The sequence below is a fragment of the Colius striatus genome, chromosome 2 (genome assembly GCF_028858725.1).
Source record: "Colius striatus isolate bColStr4 chromosome 2, bColStr4.1.hap1, whole genome shotgun sequence".
NCBI lineage: Eukaryota > Metazoa > Chordata > Aves > Coliiformes > Coliidae > Colius > Colius striatus.
The window spans coordinates 62,421,390-62,440,157 of NC_084760.1; the positions used below are offsets into that span (position 1 = coordinate 62,421,390).

The 18,768-nt window shown below is 42.5% G+C and overlaps 1 protein-coding gene across 2 annotated transcripts in view; it reads right to left on the bottom strand.

Annotated features, from left to right (window-relative positions):
• IFNGR1 (interferon gamma receptor 1) overlaps window positions 1-16,946 on the bottom strand; it is a 28,648-nt gene extending 11,702 nt beyond the window's left edge. Inside the window, exons 1-4 of one of the 2 annotated variants that reach the window (XM_061990774.1) lie at window positions 16,758-16,946; window positions 2,589-2,703; window positions 2,011-2,183; window positions 374-528 (exon numbers count right to left, since the gene is read on the bottom strand). In XM_061990774.1, the coding sequence (XP_061846758.1) occupies window positions 374-528; window positions 2,011-2,183; window positions 2,589-2,703; window positions 16,758-16,824 (510 nt within the window). In that variant the 5' untranslated portion in view covers window positions 16,825-16,946. Of the gene's footprint in view, window positions 1-373; window positions 529-2,010; window positions 2,184-2,588; window positions 2,704-16,322; window positions 16,722-16,757 lie in introns of those variants that run through there. The other variant, XM_061990773.1, reaches the window with a different exon arrangement.
• Between the last annotated feature and the right edge of the window lie 1,822 nt (window positions 16,947-18,768).

Consider the following 18,768-nt stretch of genomic DNA (forward strand, 5'->3'; position numbering starts at 1 on the left):
ATATCAATACCTTGAACAGTAATGTCCTTAAATGAAAGATCTATTTATACAAGTGAAGGGGACAACTAAAATTACAAATGCTTTAGCACGTATACAGAAACAATAGCATGGGATTAAGTAACTCTCTCTCGAGTACAGCTAATGCAATAATACCATTGTTGTTTCAAGGTGTCCATTCAGACAACTAAATCCAGACTTTCCAATCACCTCTCACTGTGATGCACTTAATGTGTTCAGGCTTCAGTAGTTCTACGTTTCACTCAACTACTTTCTTGATATCCGTTGGCTTTGTGTGTCACAGGAGCGAAGTCCTTGTCTATGCATTTAAGGTAAACAAGTATTTTTCATCTGAAGCGTTAATTTTGGAACTTACCTGATTTTTACTATCCCAAAAAGTCACTGAGTACACGGGCTCTAAATCCCCGATTAAAGGAAGAGACTCCATAGATGGGAATGCAGGATGGTAAATATCAACCATGATTTTATCGCCATGCCTTGAGAGATTCAGCTTTGGTGGTCCTATTTTTCCTGCAAAACATTGCACCTTTGGTATTAGGCCATAGCTTTTAACACAAAATAGGCTATTTATAGCTAGCTTTCCAAAATTCTGAGATTTTATAAGTATTACAGGTTTATTTCAATGCTATTTATATTGCACAGCTGTGACACTTCGAAGAAACAGGAGTCCAGATACATTCAGGAATCTGCTTTGAAAATAGAAGCAGAGATTGTGCAGAATTTCACTGTTAATCAATTCAACTTTCCTACACACATAAGGCCATAAAAATTCAGTTCAAAAAACAGAAAAACCCACTAACAAAGCAATTACACATGAATGAGAACAGAATACAAAATAGTGATGATTAGATCCTACTCTAAGTCACGCTCAGTTAAAACCTGTACTGAAAATCTAACCAAATCTAATCTTGAGCAACAGTACTTAAGAAGCCTGATTTTCTATGGCTATGTCCTACATAAATTGTTGGTGTCTAATGATCTGACTGAACATATATGTCTCTTGTTCAATGAGAAAACTATTTTGTCTCTCTCCTTTATCCATGGCTACTGATTTTCTGGAAACTACCAAACTCATAATTACTACGACGACTTCTGTCCCTTTGTCAACCACTAGAAACCAGCCACCAATTCCAAGCCATGGGAGTATGGAGTAGCATTGACTGGGGAAGGAGTCACAGGAGAAAACAAAAAAGGACCTCACTTCTTTAGCTCCAGCAATGCAGAAATCCAGTACAGCCCAAGTCAGGGATAACCTCACAGGCAACGTCCTGCCTGAAAGCTATATATTGAGAATGGAGCAAGTACAAGAGGAAGTCTCTCAGTCTTTCCTCACTCTGTTGTACCTGCTTTGCACTGCTCATGCAACACTGGGGGGCCCATCCCACTGTTTTAGACAGGTTGGCCTAGAATCAAGACACAAAATTTACTGCAATTCACATAAACATTGTTAAAATAAGGATGTGAAAAATTGATTTCTCCTGAAGCAGCCCAGAGATTTACATGAAAAACGAGTAACTGTTAGTTATCCAGCTCCAGCAGACTCTCATAGCTTTCAAATATCTCTTATACACACACAAACTTGTCAGTATATGGGATTACAGTTTCAAGTAAGGCATCACCAACTACCTGAACGCTACTTCAATGAAGCCTAAAGGTCCACAGATTTCAGTGGCATTTTCCTGCCTTAAATTAGTGTCTGGGACAACAGGCAAGGTGCACAGAGGAAGGACGCACAGAGTGCACCGTAAGCATCCCTTTCTTGCCTTGAAGTTTTGAGAAAACATATTCAGGTATCACAGTGACAGGGCTAAGAAGACAGAGGTAGAAACAGAGACGTTCCTACTGAACAATCATCATGCTTCATTTCATCCTGGGCTGCTGACTTTGTGATATTCCCAAATGAGACACAGTAATATGGCAAAAAAGGATAAACACTAACTTTTTTAAATTTTGGGAAAAAAATTACTAGGTTTATTTTATGATGTAACTTACCATGTCTTTGCAAAATGAATTCGTTTGTCTCAACATACTCAGACTCTTGTGATCCAACAACAGCTTTAACTTGAAACCAGTGTGAGTCAAAGACGTCATCTATCTCCTTTGAGACATCACAAAAATGAGCTGAAATGTTCACGCAAGTTGAGACAATTTTATAGGAACCTGAACTGTAAAACAGATGAAATAACAGTTAATACAATTTCAATTGCATAAGATTTTACAATAAACTGCCAGTCACAAAACATCTGTGAGGGCAACTGGCACCAACACAGGTTGCCCAGAGAGGTCGTGGAGTTTCCGTTTATGGAGATAAGTCTTGAACATGGTCCAGGGCATGGATCTAGATGATCCTGCTTGGGCAAAGGGGTTGGACCACATCCTCCAGAGGTCCCCTCCTACCTCATCCATCCTGTGATTTGACAAAATCTGGCTTAATTTACACTTAGGCAATGTTCACACTACATGACCTCACCATATAGGAACAAAAGAATTCTGGAATCATGGACTGATTGCTTTTATATGCTTCCAGAGAATACTAGGTACAGGAAATGACGAAAACAATAAGAACTTACAGGTAAGATTTTACTTCCACAACAAAACGAGGTGTTTCAGACGTGGGTGGGTACTGCCAATGAACGATAGTTTTGAAATTTTCAGATGTTACCACAACCTGCGATGGTGAAGGCACTAGAAGAAGCAGAACAGTTACACTTTGGTAAACAGACCTAGTTAAACATAAGAACAGTCAAATATGGTTTTAAATTATCTAGAAGAGATGACATACTAGGAAAAAAAAAAACCCCACACTCTTACTCCTTAGAAATTGAATCTAGGACATGGGCAGGATACGGTAGGCAAAAAGGGAGAGAGGACACCAAAGCTGCAGTATGACAGTCTGTGCTGCAGAAGAATGCTACTGAATGAATCCACCACTTTCCTGACTCAGCCTTTGCCAAAAAGACAATGGGCCTAGTGGGCAAACCCTGGAAAATAGTGAATCTCTGACGATGCTACTTTTACCACTCCAGCAGTATTTTTAGAAAGTTGTGATGGCAATAATAAGCTACTAACATTTGAAAGGAATTTGAACATTGAAGCTGTAATGCAGTTCCATTATACAGGAAAGTATGTTAAATAGCATTACTATGCAGCATCAGAGGTAATGTAGCAAGTGATATAAAAATTAAAAGCAGCATAGCTAGCTTTCTCATGAAGCAAGCTTCTGTTCTAAGCACCAACAGTGACAGGAGAACAGCTCCAGGGAAAAGAAAATCACATGGTCCTGTAACCACTGAAGGCTGTTACATGCCATTCAAGAAGAAAAAAAAAAAAACCAAAAGCCACTCAACCAATTTTAATTGTTCTTAGCTTCTCAGTATCTAGTTTAGCATCCTTAACATTCTCTTAACACAGCTCTTGTGAACTGTTGACAAGAAACTTATATTTAACCTGCTTGTTTATGAAGCAAATGCTCCAACTTCACTCTGTGATATACTGAGACAAAGTCAACAATTTTCACATCTTGAGAACAAGACCACAAAAGTAACACTCTACAGAAAGTATTGAACAGAGGTTGAGATACTCTACTAACCACAAAGATTTGATACATATAACATACACCACTCTGCAAACAGTGCTGTGGTTTAGTTATGTTTTAATACGTACAAAAGTGGTATTTCAGTTATTGGAAAAAAGGAGCAATCATCAAACTCCCAATCGCAAGAAAAAAAAAAAAAGTTGACAGTGCTCAAGCATTACTTCAGATATTTAGTTTTAAGGCACAGTGTAGTAAGTCTTTAAAAAGCCAATAGAAACTACATGGTTTTTATTTACACAACTACATACCACTTCACTTTCTTATCCCTCGTTCTTCCTCCCACTCCCATATTTTGGTTTTATTCTGTACATTGTCAGACTTGCTACCCTGGATTTCAAGAGAGTAAACCTCAAGCTACTCAGGAAGCTAATTATCAGTGTCCCCTGGGAATCTGCTTTTGAGGGCTTAGGGGTCCATAAGTGCTGGCCAGCTTTTAAGACAATTTAAAAGCACAGGAGCAGGCAGTCCATGGTGTTAGGTCAAGCAAGCGAGGCATACCAGCTAGGTTGAACAAGGAACTCCTCGTGGAGCTCAGGAGAGAAAAGAAATTTTATGATCTCTGGAAGCAAGGTCAAGCTTTGTGGGAAGATTCCAGTCACAGTTTGCAAAGAGAAGACACAAAAGGCAAAAGCTGAACTAGAGCTGAAACTGGCCAGTGTTTCAGATAACAAGGGCTTTTTAAAGTACATTAATAGCAAGTGGAGGTGTAAGGAAAACATTGGACCAATACCTCTTGAAGACAGTCACACCCTGTCACTGAAATTGGGAAAAAACTCCTTAACACCAATGTGGCATTAAGAAGCAGGCATTCCTTTACTGCAGAGCTGGGTGTACAAGGGTTTGCTCCACCTAACGTGCATGCTGTATGCTGCATCAGCTAAAGTTTTTATTACCCTATTATATACACATGCATTAGACCTGCTGGACATATGCATAACTACCGTATTTACATAGTCACACGGCCTGGATCTCCGAGGGACCTCCATGGGCATTTTTGGTGGTCTCTGGTGGTGTCTAGTGGTTGCTAAAGAGTTGTGTCTCAGTGTCCTTTCCATGAACTTTTCTTCCATTTATAGTCTTGTCCTGCCTCATTGCTCTGTAGATTTCTCTAGTTTATCTTGGCTCCAACTGCTGTCTGCTGGTTTATCTGCACTTCCCCAGATGTACCAGTCACAGTTACAAAAATGACATCCTCAAGTGCGTTTTTGTCTCAGTCACCTTATAACAATCCAATAGGGATGAGGAAAAAGCAGAAGAGTTCAATAGGTTTGCTCTTTTTTTTTTTTTTTTTTTTTTTTGCCTTGTCATGGTTTGGCCCAGCCAGCACAGCAGCACCACGACATTCTCTTGCTTGGTGCCCCCTATTCACCCCCACCCTTTTAGGCCCCAGTGAGATAGGAGGAAAAAAGATAACCAAGGATGCTGTGGAATGAGACAAGGGCAGGGAGGGCTCGCTGCCAATTACGGTTACAGGCAAAACAGACTCCAGTACTCGATTAGAGAGGAAAGTAGGAAAGTTTATTCTAGAAGAAACAGAACAAAAGCAAAAAGGGAGTAGGATGTGGGGATGTGGTCAGTCTCTCACAACTGGCTCTGCTGCTTCTGTCTGCTCAGGTAAGGACAATGTCTTCCATTCTTCCTTTGCTCGGATATGAGGTCCCTCCCACGGGACACAGTCCTTAAACTTCTCTGGTGTGGATTCTTCTCCATGGTTGCGGTTTCTGCAAATAGAGGGATTCTCCTTTGGCACAGGGCGTCTTCTGGGCATAATTTTAATGAGCTTCTTTGGCGTGGATTCCTCCCCACAGTTACAGCTTCTGTAAACATGGATTCCCTCACATAGGACATGGCCTCCTCCAACTATAGTCACTGCCTCTGCCACAGGGTCTTTAATGAATTGAGTCACTGTCCCTGACATGGGGTCTTTTTTAGCAAAATGAGTCTCTGCCCTTGATGGAGTGTCTTTGACAAAATGCAAACAAATCTCAGGTTCACCAGTTCTCTCTGTAGAATGCAGAGGAGCTCTGCTCCAGCAAACCTCCTCCTCCTCTCTTTCCTCATTGACCTTGGAGTCTGCATGGTCTCTCTCTTCCCACTCCTTGCAACACCACCAGCCAGAGAAGAAGGGCCAGAAGAAGGAAGAAACAGGAAGAAGGAGGAGGAAGAACATTCCTCTTCCAGCTTCTTCTTAAAAAGTGATAGTGGAGGTGTCTATTTGGCTCAGCCCCAGAAGTGGGTCTGGTTCAGAGCTGGGGAGAGTTTCGAGCAACTTCTTACAGGAGTCACCTTTACAGCTCCTTCTCCCTTATCAGAAATGGCTTAGTGTCAAACCATGACATGCCTCAATCTTTAACAGTAGTGATAGACCTTAAGATGTCTGCTCCTCTTCAGTCAGAGGACCCCGAGTGCAGGAACAATGACTTCAGTGTCCACAAACAGTAAGGGGTGAGCTGTATCCATTGAATGTTCACAAGTCCATGGGGACTAAGAGGATTCATCTCAGAGCACTGAAGGAGCTAGCAAATATTGTGCAGGATCCCTCTCAGTCATCTACGAAAGGTCTGAGAAGGTCCCTGCTAACTGGAAGCTAGACAACACAATTTCAATGTATAAGAAGGGCATTGAAGGAAAACCCAGGAAACCACAGACCTGTTAGTTTAACCTCAGTACCTGGAAAAAAATATGGAGAAAAATCATACTGGGTACTATTCACAGAATCACAGAATCTTAAGGGTTGGAAGGGACTTTGAAAGATCATCCAGTCCAATCCCCCTGCCAGAGCAGGACCACCTAGAGTAGGTCACACAGGAACTCGTCCAGACAGGCTTTGAATGTCTCCAGAGAAGGAGACTCAACAATCCACCTGAGCAGCCTGTTCCAGTGCTCTGTCACCCTCACAGTGAATAAGTCTTTCCTAATGTTTCTTTAGAACCTCTTATATTCCAGTTTGTAACCACTCCCCCTTGTCCTATCATTGGACATCACTGAAAACAGCATGGCTCCATCCTCCTGACATGTGCCCTTTACATACTTGTAAATACTAACGAGATTACTCCTCAGTCTCCTACAAGCTAGGGAAGTCTTTCAATACCCCTTATCCTATCAGCTACAACTACGTATTTGCTAAACCTAACCTGTTGATATAAATCTTGTTTTAAAAATGATATTTACATTTACAAATATCTAAAGCAAGGTAACCAATCGGGAAATCATGTTCTGACACATGATGCAGGACACTCACAAGTTCTAGTTTATCTCCAGCTCAACATGCAGTGATTTCCACCCACAGTTAGTTCCATTCTCCAGACAGCAGTAATGGCTGACAAAAAAGCAATTGAGACAGTAGCAAGAGTATTTTTTTCCACAGAAATCCAGAAACTGAGTTGTGCACATGGAACGTGGTACAATATACAAGGAACTTCAGATTGCAGCTGTCTGTCTAGAAAATAAGGGAATAAAAGGCAAAGGTAGGCCAGTCAGATTTACTTTTTTTCTGAATGCTAAAATAAACTAATTGAATCTAAATATTTAGGATAAGGAATTAGAATGCTCGAAAGCCAAGCTAGGAGTAACGGAGGTGTTAAAGCAAACATAAGCATGACCACAGGGTGACTTCCAAGTTAACAGAGAATAGATGTAGGAGTGCAACCGCATGGTTTATCTTAGCAAACCCCCACTTGCATCAGTTTATAACCAATATTCCTAAGTCAGAATGAAATGTGAACATTTACTTTTTTCATATACAAACAATTCGGACTAACTGTTGCTGCCATGTTGATGGCAAAGACCTCAGCAGATATGACTGCTGCAGAGGGGGTGAGAGTATGTGTATATACTCTCAAATACCTTCTCAGTGTGTAATTATCTTAACCGATGTATTTAAGTTTTGGAGACATTTACATCTACAGCACACTTGCATAGCAGACAGGAAGGAAATACATGTGGGAAGAAATTAAAAACCTAACGCTACTAAAAGCAACTATGTGCTGCTTGATTTCAGGCTGCTAATAAATAAATGGGTTTTGTTGTTGTTTCGTGGGGTTATTTTTTCCTCAAAGTAACAGGAACAAGCATACCTAGTTCCATCTTCTAAGACTACAGATGGTTCCTGTGGAACTAATCCACTAGTTGCACGTAATATATGATACGGTTCTGCTTCAAATGCATCCACTAGAACAGAAGATGCGTGATTGTATCTCCAAGTCTAACTTGTTTTGTACACTCACTTCTTCAAGTCAAAAATACCACACTGCACATCTTTCACAAATTTCAGCAGTCAGACACATGCAAACCAAGAAAGATTTCTATACTAGCTTGAAACTAGACTATTTTTGTTCACTGTATTAATGCTCCTGAGCAATACTACCTATGGAAAGCACCATGACTGCATCCTGTGGAAAGGACCTGCATTGGAGCAGTTCATGGAGAACTGCAGCTGTGGGAAGGACCCAAGTTGGAGAACTGTCTCCCCACAGAGGACCCTCTCAGTCCTCCTCTGAGAAGCAGCAGTGGAAGAGACAATCTGCAATCAACTGACCACAATCCCCATTCACCATCCCCCTGTGCTGCTGGGGTGGAAGAGGTAGAGACCCGGGAAGAAGGGAGAGGTGGGGCAAACATGTTCCAAGATGTAGTTGTTATTTCTCATTTCCTTTCTTTGTTCTGATTAGCAATAGATTAACTTTCCCCAAGTTGAGCCTGCTTTGCCTGTGAGGGTAACTGCTGAGCGATCTCCCTGCTTTCACTTTTCATTTTTGCCCTCCACAAAAAAGAAAAGGTCATCCTTCATGAACTGCCTTGTAAAGCTCTTTTCCTGACATTTGACACTGAAGGAAATCAGGTGGTCATACACAACCTACAGCTGAAGTTTTTGACCTGAGACATGACTGAAAGACATTTAAGGAACAATACAGTAATGAGACACGGTCAACATGGGTTCACAAAGGGCAAGTCCCATTTAACTAATATCCTTCTATGATAAGGTCACTGCCTAGTGAATGATAGGAAGGTGATGGATGTAGCTTTTCAGAATTTTAGCAAGGCTTTTCATACTGTCCTTCAAAGCATTTTTCTGGAAAAATTGTCCAACTGTGACATGAACAGGCACCTGGTGCTCTTGAGTGGAGAACTTGCTGAACGGCAAGGCTCAAAGGGTTGCCATGAATGGGGTTACATCTTGGTGGCAACCAGTTGCCAGTCGTGTTCCTTAAGGTTGAATTTTAGGGCCTGTTCTGTTCAATATTGTTGCCAATGACCTACATGCAGGATCTGAATGCAACATTAGTAAACTTGTGGAAAGTGATGTTGACTCTCTCAGGCAAATGAGAGGCCCTGCAGAGAGTGCTAGATAGATTGAAGCATTTGTGGAATAATAACTGGAAATATTTTAGCAATTAAACTTATATTAAAGGCATAGCATCGTTCACACTTTAGGTATAACACTGCAAAGGATTCCAGGGTGGAGTGCAGCTGCTATGTGAAGAATCCATGGTTCCCTGGGCAACCAGCACGGAGTCTGGGATGGAGTGGAGGCTCTGTAACCAGGTTATGTGAGATGTTTTAAGAAGAAAGATTCTGCATGGTCCTATGGAACTGATAAGCTGTGTGCTTGATACCCTGGGCCAACACAACAGTCTGCCATATTGTAACAAAACACTGTCCTTTGAGTGTGCTTTACTCATTACAATACCAAAAACACACCTCCATCTCAAAAGCTACCTGTCTCTAACATACAACTACCCTTCACTGAGCATGCGCCCGGAATTAATCGTAATTTATACCTTTAAAAGCAAAGTGAGACAATTTTATACCAATTATAATAAAGGTATGTATGACTAGTGTCACTCAAGCTCCACCTTGAAGGTAAAAAATACTATAAAATGGCTTCAGAAAGCAGGATTATCGGGAAAGACATCATCACGAGTAAGTCTGGAAGATACCATCACAGACTGACTCTGACTCTTACAATCAGTTGATGGGCTGCAATTATACAGACTCTCTCTTTTCTAACTTTGTGTGCTGTATTAGTCACTCAACATTTGCATGTGTTTTTTGCAGACACTCTACTATCACCAGCAAGCCATAAGACTCTGTAAAACCTGTTGCTTCAATAAATTTCACTATTTATTAAAGCTGGGCATAAAAGCCTTTCATTGGATGCCGTCATGCTCTAAGCCTGGTCATGTGAGCCCATGGAGCACGACTGAGCTGAGCGTGCCATTGGCTGTTGGCAAACCTGTAACCATGACAGTTCATAGAGGCTGAATGTGATTAATAGTGCCAAATTGAGTATCACTCAATCTAAACTCAGCTGCCCCCAGCCCCTCTAACATGTGAGGATAAGCTGGAACACAATGGGTTTTATTTTCTGCTAAATTACCCTTTAACGTAACAATAATTAATTAGATAACTTTAAAACATCCCAACACTAGATTCTGCATCTTGAGACAAAGTAACACCCAGCAAAAGTGGCACAGGAATGTAATATTTTGAAATACCTCTGAATGCTGAGAATCTAAAAATAAAAGGTATCTACCAAGTAATTTCTTCATAGCTCCCTTAAAGACTACTCTAATTCTCAGCTCTGAGATTACAAAGAAATTAGCAGAAAACAAGCTTTCCTCATGAAAACACGGCTTTCTTCACAAACTCTACCACTGTACAAACCACCTTACCAGCCACTAGGAATGTCACCACCACCCTGTCAAGATCTCAGATGATGACACTACAAGTTGGCCAGGATCCCTAAACACACTGATCGTTTTCATGGAAGACTATTTCTATCTGTAAACTTCACCTAAGGAATAGGAGTGACCAAAGACCTTACTCTTCGAGATATTTACTAATAATACACAGAAACTAAGCAAAAGCAACAGCAGCTTCAGATACAGAAGTGAATGCTCAGCACTGACTGCAACTGTTCAGATCAAAGGACCTCAAAACGGGCATGGAAAATGGATCAGCTTGTGATCACCTATGGGAAAATCTACTTTTAATGCTTTGGTCAGACAAGTCTAGCTCCTTTCCTTGGGTTTGTTATCTCTCCTGCATGTCTCTCCCCATCCAATCCATTACTCTTTATTGTCAAGCTCACAGTCTCTTTGCTCAGCCTATCTGGCTTCTCTGCATTGCCTGGAGACAGAAACCACTAGACCAAGCCTTGGCACACCCCAGCCTTCTTTCGCTCCAGTACCAAGACAACAGACCAAAGAGAACCTCACAGGTTTTCAAACTGCTAACATCTCATCTTCACAGGCACTATTCCTACACACTGACAGTTAAAATGCCACAATATTTATGAACACTGTTTTGCTCAACCCATAAAGAAGCAGTTAGTTTTTTGAACATGTTACACCCTGTTCTATGTTTTTCAGTAAGCACAATTGGAGAAAGACGGTCGGGGCTAGTGCCACAATGGTAATCCTCAATATAAAACTCCTTCTAATTTATTATAAACATGAATGCAGCAACACCCAAGGTGCAAATTCAAACAGTGAGAAACTATGTGTGGAAAAAGCAAGGTAACCAATCAGGAAATCATGTTCTGACACATGATGCAGGACACTCACAAGTTCTAGTTTATCTCCAGCTCAACATGCAGTGATTTCCACCCACAGTTCCATTCTCCAGACAGCAATAATGTCTGGCAGAAAAGCAATTGAGACAGTAGCAAGAGTATTTTTTTCCACAGAAATCCAGAAACTGAGTTGTGTACATGGAACATGGTACAATATACAAGGAACTTCAGATTGCAGCTGTCTGTCTAGAAAATAAGGCAGAAATAGGCCACTCAAAATACAGTCTTAAAGCAGTTATATATTGAATACCACCTAGCTTTAAAGCATACACAGAAGGACTCAATATATATGGAAAGGTCCTACTTGGCCTTTTAGCCTCAGCAATGCATCACTCAATAGCAAAAGTTGCACCAATAAACTGAAGAACAGGACATTTCAGACGTAAAAATAATATAGCCTTTAAACTGATGTTTGTATGTTGTGCAACACCAAAATTCCTTCTCTCATCTTGGCAGAAGCCATGAGGTATTCCTGTGTATAAAGAAGCATTTGCCACCATTGTGCTTCCAGTTATATTCTGCTTCTGTAAATAACAATGCATGTAATAGAACAGGGCCTGATAAATCTATGGCACTCTCTACAGTACAGCTATCTCAAAGAACAGCAATTTAGAGTACCAGAGATCATTCAAGTCTCACGTGTCTATCAAACACCATTTAGGAACTGCAATAGACTGAAAGCACAAATTGAAGCTTAAAAAAACCAAACTGTAAAAACCCAAGAAAAACACCTTTTTAAAGTAACTGCTGTTTTTTTTGGATTTCCATAAAAGCCACAAAAAGCCAATCCTTATAATCCCGAAGAGATACATGATAGAAAAACAGTTTTAAGCCGTTTCAATAGGCCACAAGGGATAACAGTTTGAACTTTGTTATGGATTCATACCAAGTGGGTAACGCATTTAGCCTGTTGAAAGACAGATGCAATGCTAGCAAAACAATTCCTTTTGGGCACCGACTGGGAATATAGTGTGCTTTCCTTATGCCAGATCTGAGCTCACGTATCAATTTTAGCTGCATCCAGAAAGGGTAACAGTTTGGTGACTTCACAAATTTTAAAAAGTGATTCTCCTCAGCTTTCACCACCACTGAAAGACAAGAGAAGGCAAAAAAAATAATCTGCACTACCTGAGAATGCTTCTGAGCAATGCATTAAAAAAAAAAAAAGAGAGAGAAAAAGGAATAAAAAAGTGAAAGGTGGTAAAAAGGCAGTCAATACTCTGAAAAATGGACTAATGGATTCAGAGTAGCAAGTTAATGCTAACAGTAAAAAAATAACACACAGAAATAACTGTCTGTTTCTGAAAGCTGCATTTCCTTCTTGAGTGGTCCTCTTTAATATTTTGGAGTCTCACATCATTTTGTTCTGAATCAAACAAAATTGGTCTCTATTACTGCAAGGTACAGCCACCTGGGGGCTAGAAGAGAGCCAGGAGCACTGCTCAGAACTGCAAGACAGAACCTCAACAGGGAGAGGTCAGATCACGCATGTGCCATGAGGAGAAATGGGAAATGACTGTTGGACACTCTCCACTGCTACCTTACCCTGCAGAGCAGCACAACTGGGTTAGCATGCATCCACCTCTACTGTGCACTTCTGGTGTGCCTGACGCTAAGGAAAAACAGCCCAGTTCCTGCTATTGTCACAGATTCAGAGAATCCAACATTTAAAGACCATGGAGTTTGACTTTTAATTCACCACTGCCACCACTAAAACATGTCCCTGTATGTCACACTGCTGGAAGGGAGACTGTCTGTAGGGTGGCTTTAGAGGGGATCTCAAACAACAAGCATTTTGCTCTTGCTACCTGTCCAATTTTCTTCTAAGTGGCAGCAGCCACACAGCATACATGGAAAGGTCTGCACGTGCTAGCCTTCACCCACTTTAACTTATTCCTCTAAAAGAAACCCAGAACACACACTACTCTTATAACAGCACTCATATACCTTGATGGTACTTCGTTAAAAAAAGTTAGATCAGTACTAAACCAGCAATTCTATGCTGAAGGTTCTATCTATGCTGAAGGTTCTACCAGAAATTCTCAAAAGATCTTAAATTCAAAAGGGAAACCACATGCAATTTACAAATGAAGGGAGCAGGAAGACCAAGGCTAAAATGTAAAGCTATTCATAAATACTGTGAAATTAACTTAAATGATTTAACATGAATCAGGAATAAACATAATACATAGTATTTATTTCACTTTTACAACTTCTATTTACAACAGGTTTTTGTTTTCCTGAGGCTCAGAGGTTTGACAGTTTCACTGAGCTTTTAAAATCGTCATTTACATGAAAAATCTCTGCAAGGCAGTTCGCAGTACTGAGAATAGAAGCAGATTTAGATCATCATTTTAAAGAAAATCAAACACAGCAGTTTGTACAAGATGAACATTTTAAAAAAACATATCATAACAGAACCTAAACATTGCTTTAGCTATAGTAACTCCTTTTTTTGTTATAGCTAAGAATTCATTATAATGATATGTAAATACAGCACTTTCTATCATCTAATTTGTTTGTTTGCAGCTGGACAGACAACTGCTACTACTGCCAATAACTTGAATCACAGAAGAATAAATCAAGACCATCAAGATCATCACACAAAGTCAGCTGCAAAAATGAAGTACAGACATCTCCTTGGAAATTTACCGTTCCACGTGCAAGAAGCACTTGAACAGCTATCATAGTCTCAAAACATTCTTCTACTACTACTATAATTTTGACCAGGGACCACCTCTTATAGGATTCTTAAACGCAGAGTTCATAGAATCGCAGAACGTAAGGGGTTGGAAGGGACCTTTAGAGATCATCTAGTCCAACCCCTCTGCAGAAGCAGCTCCCACCTAGATCAGGTCACACAGGAATGTGTCCAGGCAGGTCTTGAAGACCTCCAAGGAAGGAGACTCCACAACCCCTCTGGGCAGCCCGTGCCACTGCTCTGTCACCCTCACAGTGAAATAGTTTTTTCTTATGTTTAAGTGGAACTTTTTGTGTTCCAGCTTCATCCCATTACCCCTTGTCCTGTTGCTAGCTACTATAGAAAAAAGGGATGCCCCAACCTCCTGATACGCACCAGTTAGATATTTGTAAATGTTAATAAGATCACCCCTCAATCTCCTCTTCTCCAGACTAAACAGCCCCAGTTCCTGCAGCCTTTCCTTGTATGAAAGATGTTCCATTCCCCTGATCATCTTGGTGGCCCTGTACTGGACTCTCTCGAGAACTTCACTGTCCCTCTTGAGCTGAGGAGCCCAGAACTGGACACAGGACTCCAGATGAGGCCTCGCCAGTTCCTATCAACAAGTTCCCAGCTCCAATGAGGAGTCACAGGCCCATCTATGCAGACATGTTAAGCACTGAGCTGTAGGAAACAAGGGTGTTCAGCTCTTCGGACAGCTGCTGCTAGGTTATCTGGTTATCTTGAAGCAAAATTGTGTCCTATGACCGGAGAAGAAGGTGATTGAGGATTTCCTCATTACACAGTCAGTCTTGAGGTATGTATTACACTACCAGTACACTGAAAGAACTGCTAGAGACATAAGAAAAAATAATCACTGTATCATTGTAAAGGAAAACATCATAAACATGCTTCAGGATTCTCCTTCTATTTTCATCTTTCCATGGCAAGTCAGCATGTCTGCTTGCATCAATAAAAGAATGAAGTGAAGACATTTTACTAGTTCATCATTACAGACAAAATCAGTATTTTTATTCAGTTAATACGCAGTAATATGCATTGGGAATCCCTTGATTGTGTTTTTGTTTGCTAAAAACCCTAAGTTCGTGCTTAAACGATGAAGCCTCTGAAGCATATAGAGGTTACAGAGGCTGTGGCCAACCTGAGTGCAAGTCACCTGGAAAACTGTTAACTCAGAAGTACATTCTGCTTCTTTCATCTGCTGGTTTGCATGAGACAATATGCAAATCAAATGAACTTTTTGGTTCCAGGCAGCTTGACGCATCAACTACACCAGAGCACTGCTTTGTAGTCTTACACTAAAGTAGAATCATAGAATGGTAGGGGTTGGAAGGGACCTTTAGAGATCATCTAGTCCAACCCCCCTGCAGAAACCGGGTCATCTAGATTAGGTCACATAGGAACATGTCCAGGCGGGTGTTGAAGACCTCCAAGGAAGGAGACTCCACAATCCCTCTGGGCAGCCTGTGCCACTGCTCTATCACTTTTTTTGTTTACTGGTTAATGAGCTAAGTTGAACAAACTGGATAAACATGATATAAACTACCAAAGGACAAGTGATTACCATATTTACTACTTCTAGTCAACATCAGGTAAACCTAAGTAGTCTTCCAAAGTTCCATACAGGTGTGGCCCATTCCCAGGGCAATCAAGTTCTATCACTGCATCTGAGCATGGATCTAAATGCCGTGAAAGTCCCCGTCAATCTGCATTACACATTGGCAGAACGCAAGGAGCTTGGACATATAATCAGCATTTCTGCAAACACAAGCAGTGTTTTAGGTAAATGGATCTTGCTTTGTGGGTAAAGCTCAGGAGGGTACTGTTGCATTTACCTAATGTGTGGACATGCTTCCTCTTTCCTTACATAGAATGCATCACATGCAACACCTCATATACAGCTCTCAATATTATTACAAATTAAACTCATGCTTTCCACTGACCTTGAGCTATCAGACAGCTATCTCTGGCTTTAATGAGCTGTTCAACTTTTAAGTGAAACCTGTAAACCTGATTGAATACTTCTTTTGTTATTTACCTGCAGCAACTCCACACAAACATGTACAAAACTTTGCTCTTTGCTGGCAGGCCAGCTGAAAGGTGCCTCCACACCCCTGGCCAAGGCAAAGATCTCCCTGGCCTTGCACTCTTCCATCTTTGCTGTGAAATTCCCCATTTCTGTGCTTTCTGGGACATACACATTGATGAAGCCTGATGGAGTCGGCCTGTTCGACAGACACCCTGCCCCCGTTTTACATGACAAAATGCACTAACACCTGAAATAACAGCTGTTATCAGCTGTGTTACCATAAAGCACAGTCATGGTTTATTCATGTGGACTGCAACGCCCAAAGGTTACGCCTACTAGCAGGAACCTGACAGTAGACACCGGTTTCAAAACGCATCTACGGTGCTGTACTACCAGACCCTACCTGCATGTCTCTGGATCACTTCCACAGCAAAGTTTAGTCTCCCAAGCCCCAAAGAGAGCTCAACGAGTACCGGGTAACCTCGGCGAGACAACCCGCCGCAGCTCCCAGGAGCGGCGAGGGGTTGAAGCTCAACACAGCCGGACATGGCTCCACCGCCGCGGCCCCAAGGCTCGCTCTCCGGGACGAAAAGCGGGCCCCGTCGCTTCCCCTCCAGTTTCTCGCGCGGCGGCGGCACGGACGCGGTGGCGACAGGGAGGCAGTGACGGAGGCCCTACCGCAACCCCGGCGGCGCTCGGTCACGGGACCGGGTGGGGCACCGTCGGCGCCGCCAGCTCTGGGCCCACCACCCACCTCCGCGCCCCTCCAAGAACCCGTGCTGCCGGCCGGTCTGGCCACACCGGCCCGGCCCGGCCCGAGCCGGCCCCACCCGTTTACCTGCGGACGGCTGCTCGCCGCGGGAGCCCACGCCCAGCAGCGCCCCGAGCACCAACGGCATCCACATGACACTCGGCGGTGGCAAAGGGGGTGCGCGCAGCACCCCAACTCGTGCTCTCCTGCCGCGCGGCGCTCCGGTCGCCTCTGCTCAGCGCCTGCGCGCTGCGCCGCGCTCCACTCTCCACGGGCACGACCGGGAAGGGGCGGGTGGCCCCGCCCCCAGCAGGAGGTCACCGGCGTACAGCCGCGACCTTCCCCCTTTGCTGTGGCGCGCTGTGCCCAGGCGTGTCGTTCGGCGCCGGGGTGGGAGCCGACTTGACAGAGGCTCTTGGGCCGCGGTGGCCATGGGGCTGTCAGCTTCAGCGATTCCCCCGGTTTGTTTTTGTTTTACGTGCTGAGATTGTGTCATAGTCGTCAGCCACAGCCGCTGAAAAAATATCCTCTGCCTGCCTTGTGTTGGGACTCCTGCACTCTTCTAGTTTCTTAAAAAGCACAAAACGTTCATCCTCTGGAGGTTTTCAGAAGCACGGCTTTGAATTCATATGCATAGAGGAGTCCTTATTTATGCTGGGATATTTTATTATTTCTGGAAAGCAGCCTAAATTTATGTGCACTTTAAAAGGTTAAATGAATGCTGCCAAGCAAGACTGAGATTGCTACTTTTTCGGTCCTCTTGTTTCTATGTCTCCCACCTGCGACCCAGAGCCACCTAATGCTTCATCTTTAACTTTCAGCCTTAAGGCTGCCATGGGCCAAGAGAGGAGAAGGACACAGAAGAAATCTCTTCTGCTACACACCTCCCCCCCCCCCCCCCCCCCCCCCCGTAAGGAGGATGTAGGAGGTTTTTAAGGTCTTATCAGAGAGTCTTCAAATAACAGTTCTTCTAGACCTAAAATGGAGGCAGCTTGAGGAATCTTTGACACCCACACTTATTCCCAGGCTTTCAGAGACAGAAGGGAGGAAACAGGGCTACTTGCCAGGGTTATTACACTTCCTCTTTCTCATGACTCTCTCGGAAAATGTCACTCAGCTGCTCACTCACCTTCATTTCCTATCCTCAAATTTGTCCTACTTGCTGGAGAAAGGCATGGAAGAATTTCTTTTGTTGCCAATCAGCAAAACAGGAGACAGCATGGTTTGCTGAGCGAGAGGGAACGAGTAATGAGTGAGGAGATAACGGCAGCACTAGATGCTGAAGAAAACACTGGTACAGCCTCAGAAACTGTAGTGAACTCACAGATGATGAGGTGGTGCTGAGGGATGTAAGGGTTAGAATGGGTTAGAAAGCCACCATTTCCTCCCAGCTGCACTGAAGCTGAGGAAAATGGATTGTGAGACTGCATGCACATTATGTAACAATGCTGTACTCACAGATTAACCTTAGTGAAATTTCAGTAAAGATTTCACAGCCAAGAAGTGCTAAACTGTGTTCATTGAAGTGTTGCCCGCTCACAGGAATGTGGATTTTAAATTCCTGAATGGTTGCATGCTTACATGCTGTCTTCTAACCCATAATGCATTTTCTGGCTTGTAATGATAGGAAGCGACGAACCAGCCATGAGCTATGCCAGGAAAGGTTTAGATTGGATATTAGGAAAAATTTCAACAACCAAATTTTGTTGTTGAGCATTGGAACAGGCTGCCGAGGGAGATGATTGAGTCTCCATCCTTGGAGGTGTTTTAAAAAAGTGCAGATTTGGCACTTACAGACATGGTTTAGTGGTGAACTTGGTAGTGTTATAGCAGTTGGACTTGATGATCTTGAAGAGGAAAAAAAATAAAGGCCATTATGATGTAAAGTATCTTGTAACTTCCTCCTTTGCACTCCTTTTCATGCTCAGCCCAAGTGGTGGTCACATGCCTCTGTGAGAAAGATCTTGACAAGATAAACAACTTTCACATCCTCAGACAAGTTTCCACAGCTTTTTGCATGCTTGTTCATTTGTTTGTTTGTTTGTTTTTTAGCTATCACTTAATTGTGTCACAGTAGCGCTCCTTGGGTTTTGCAGTT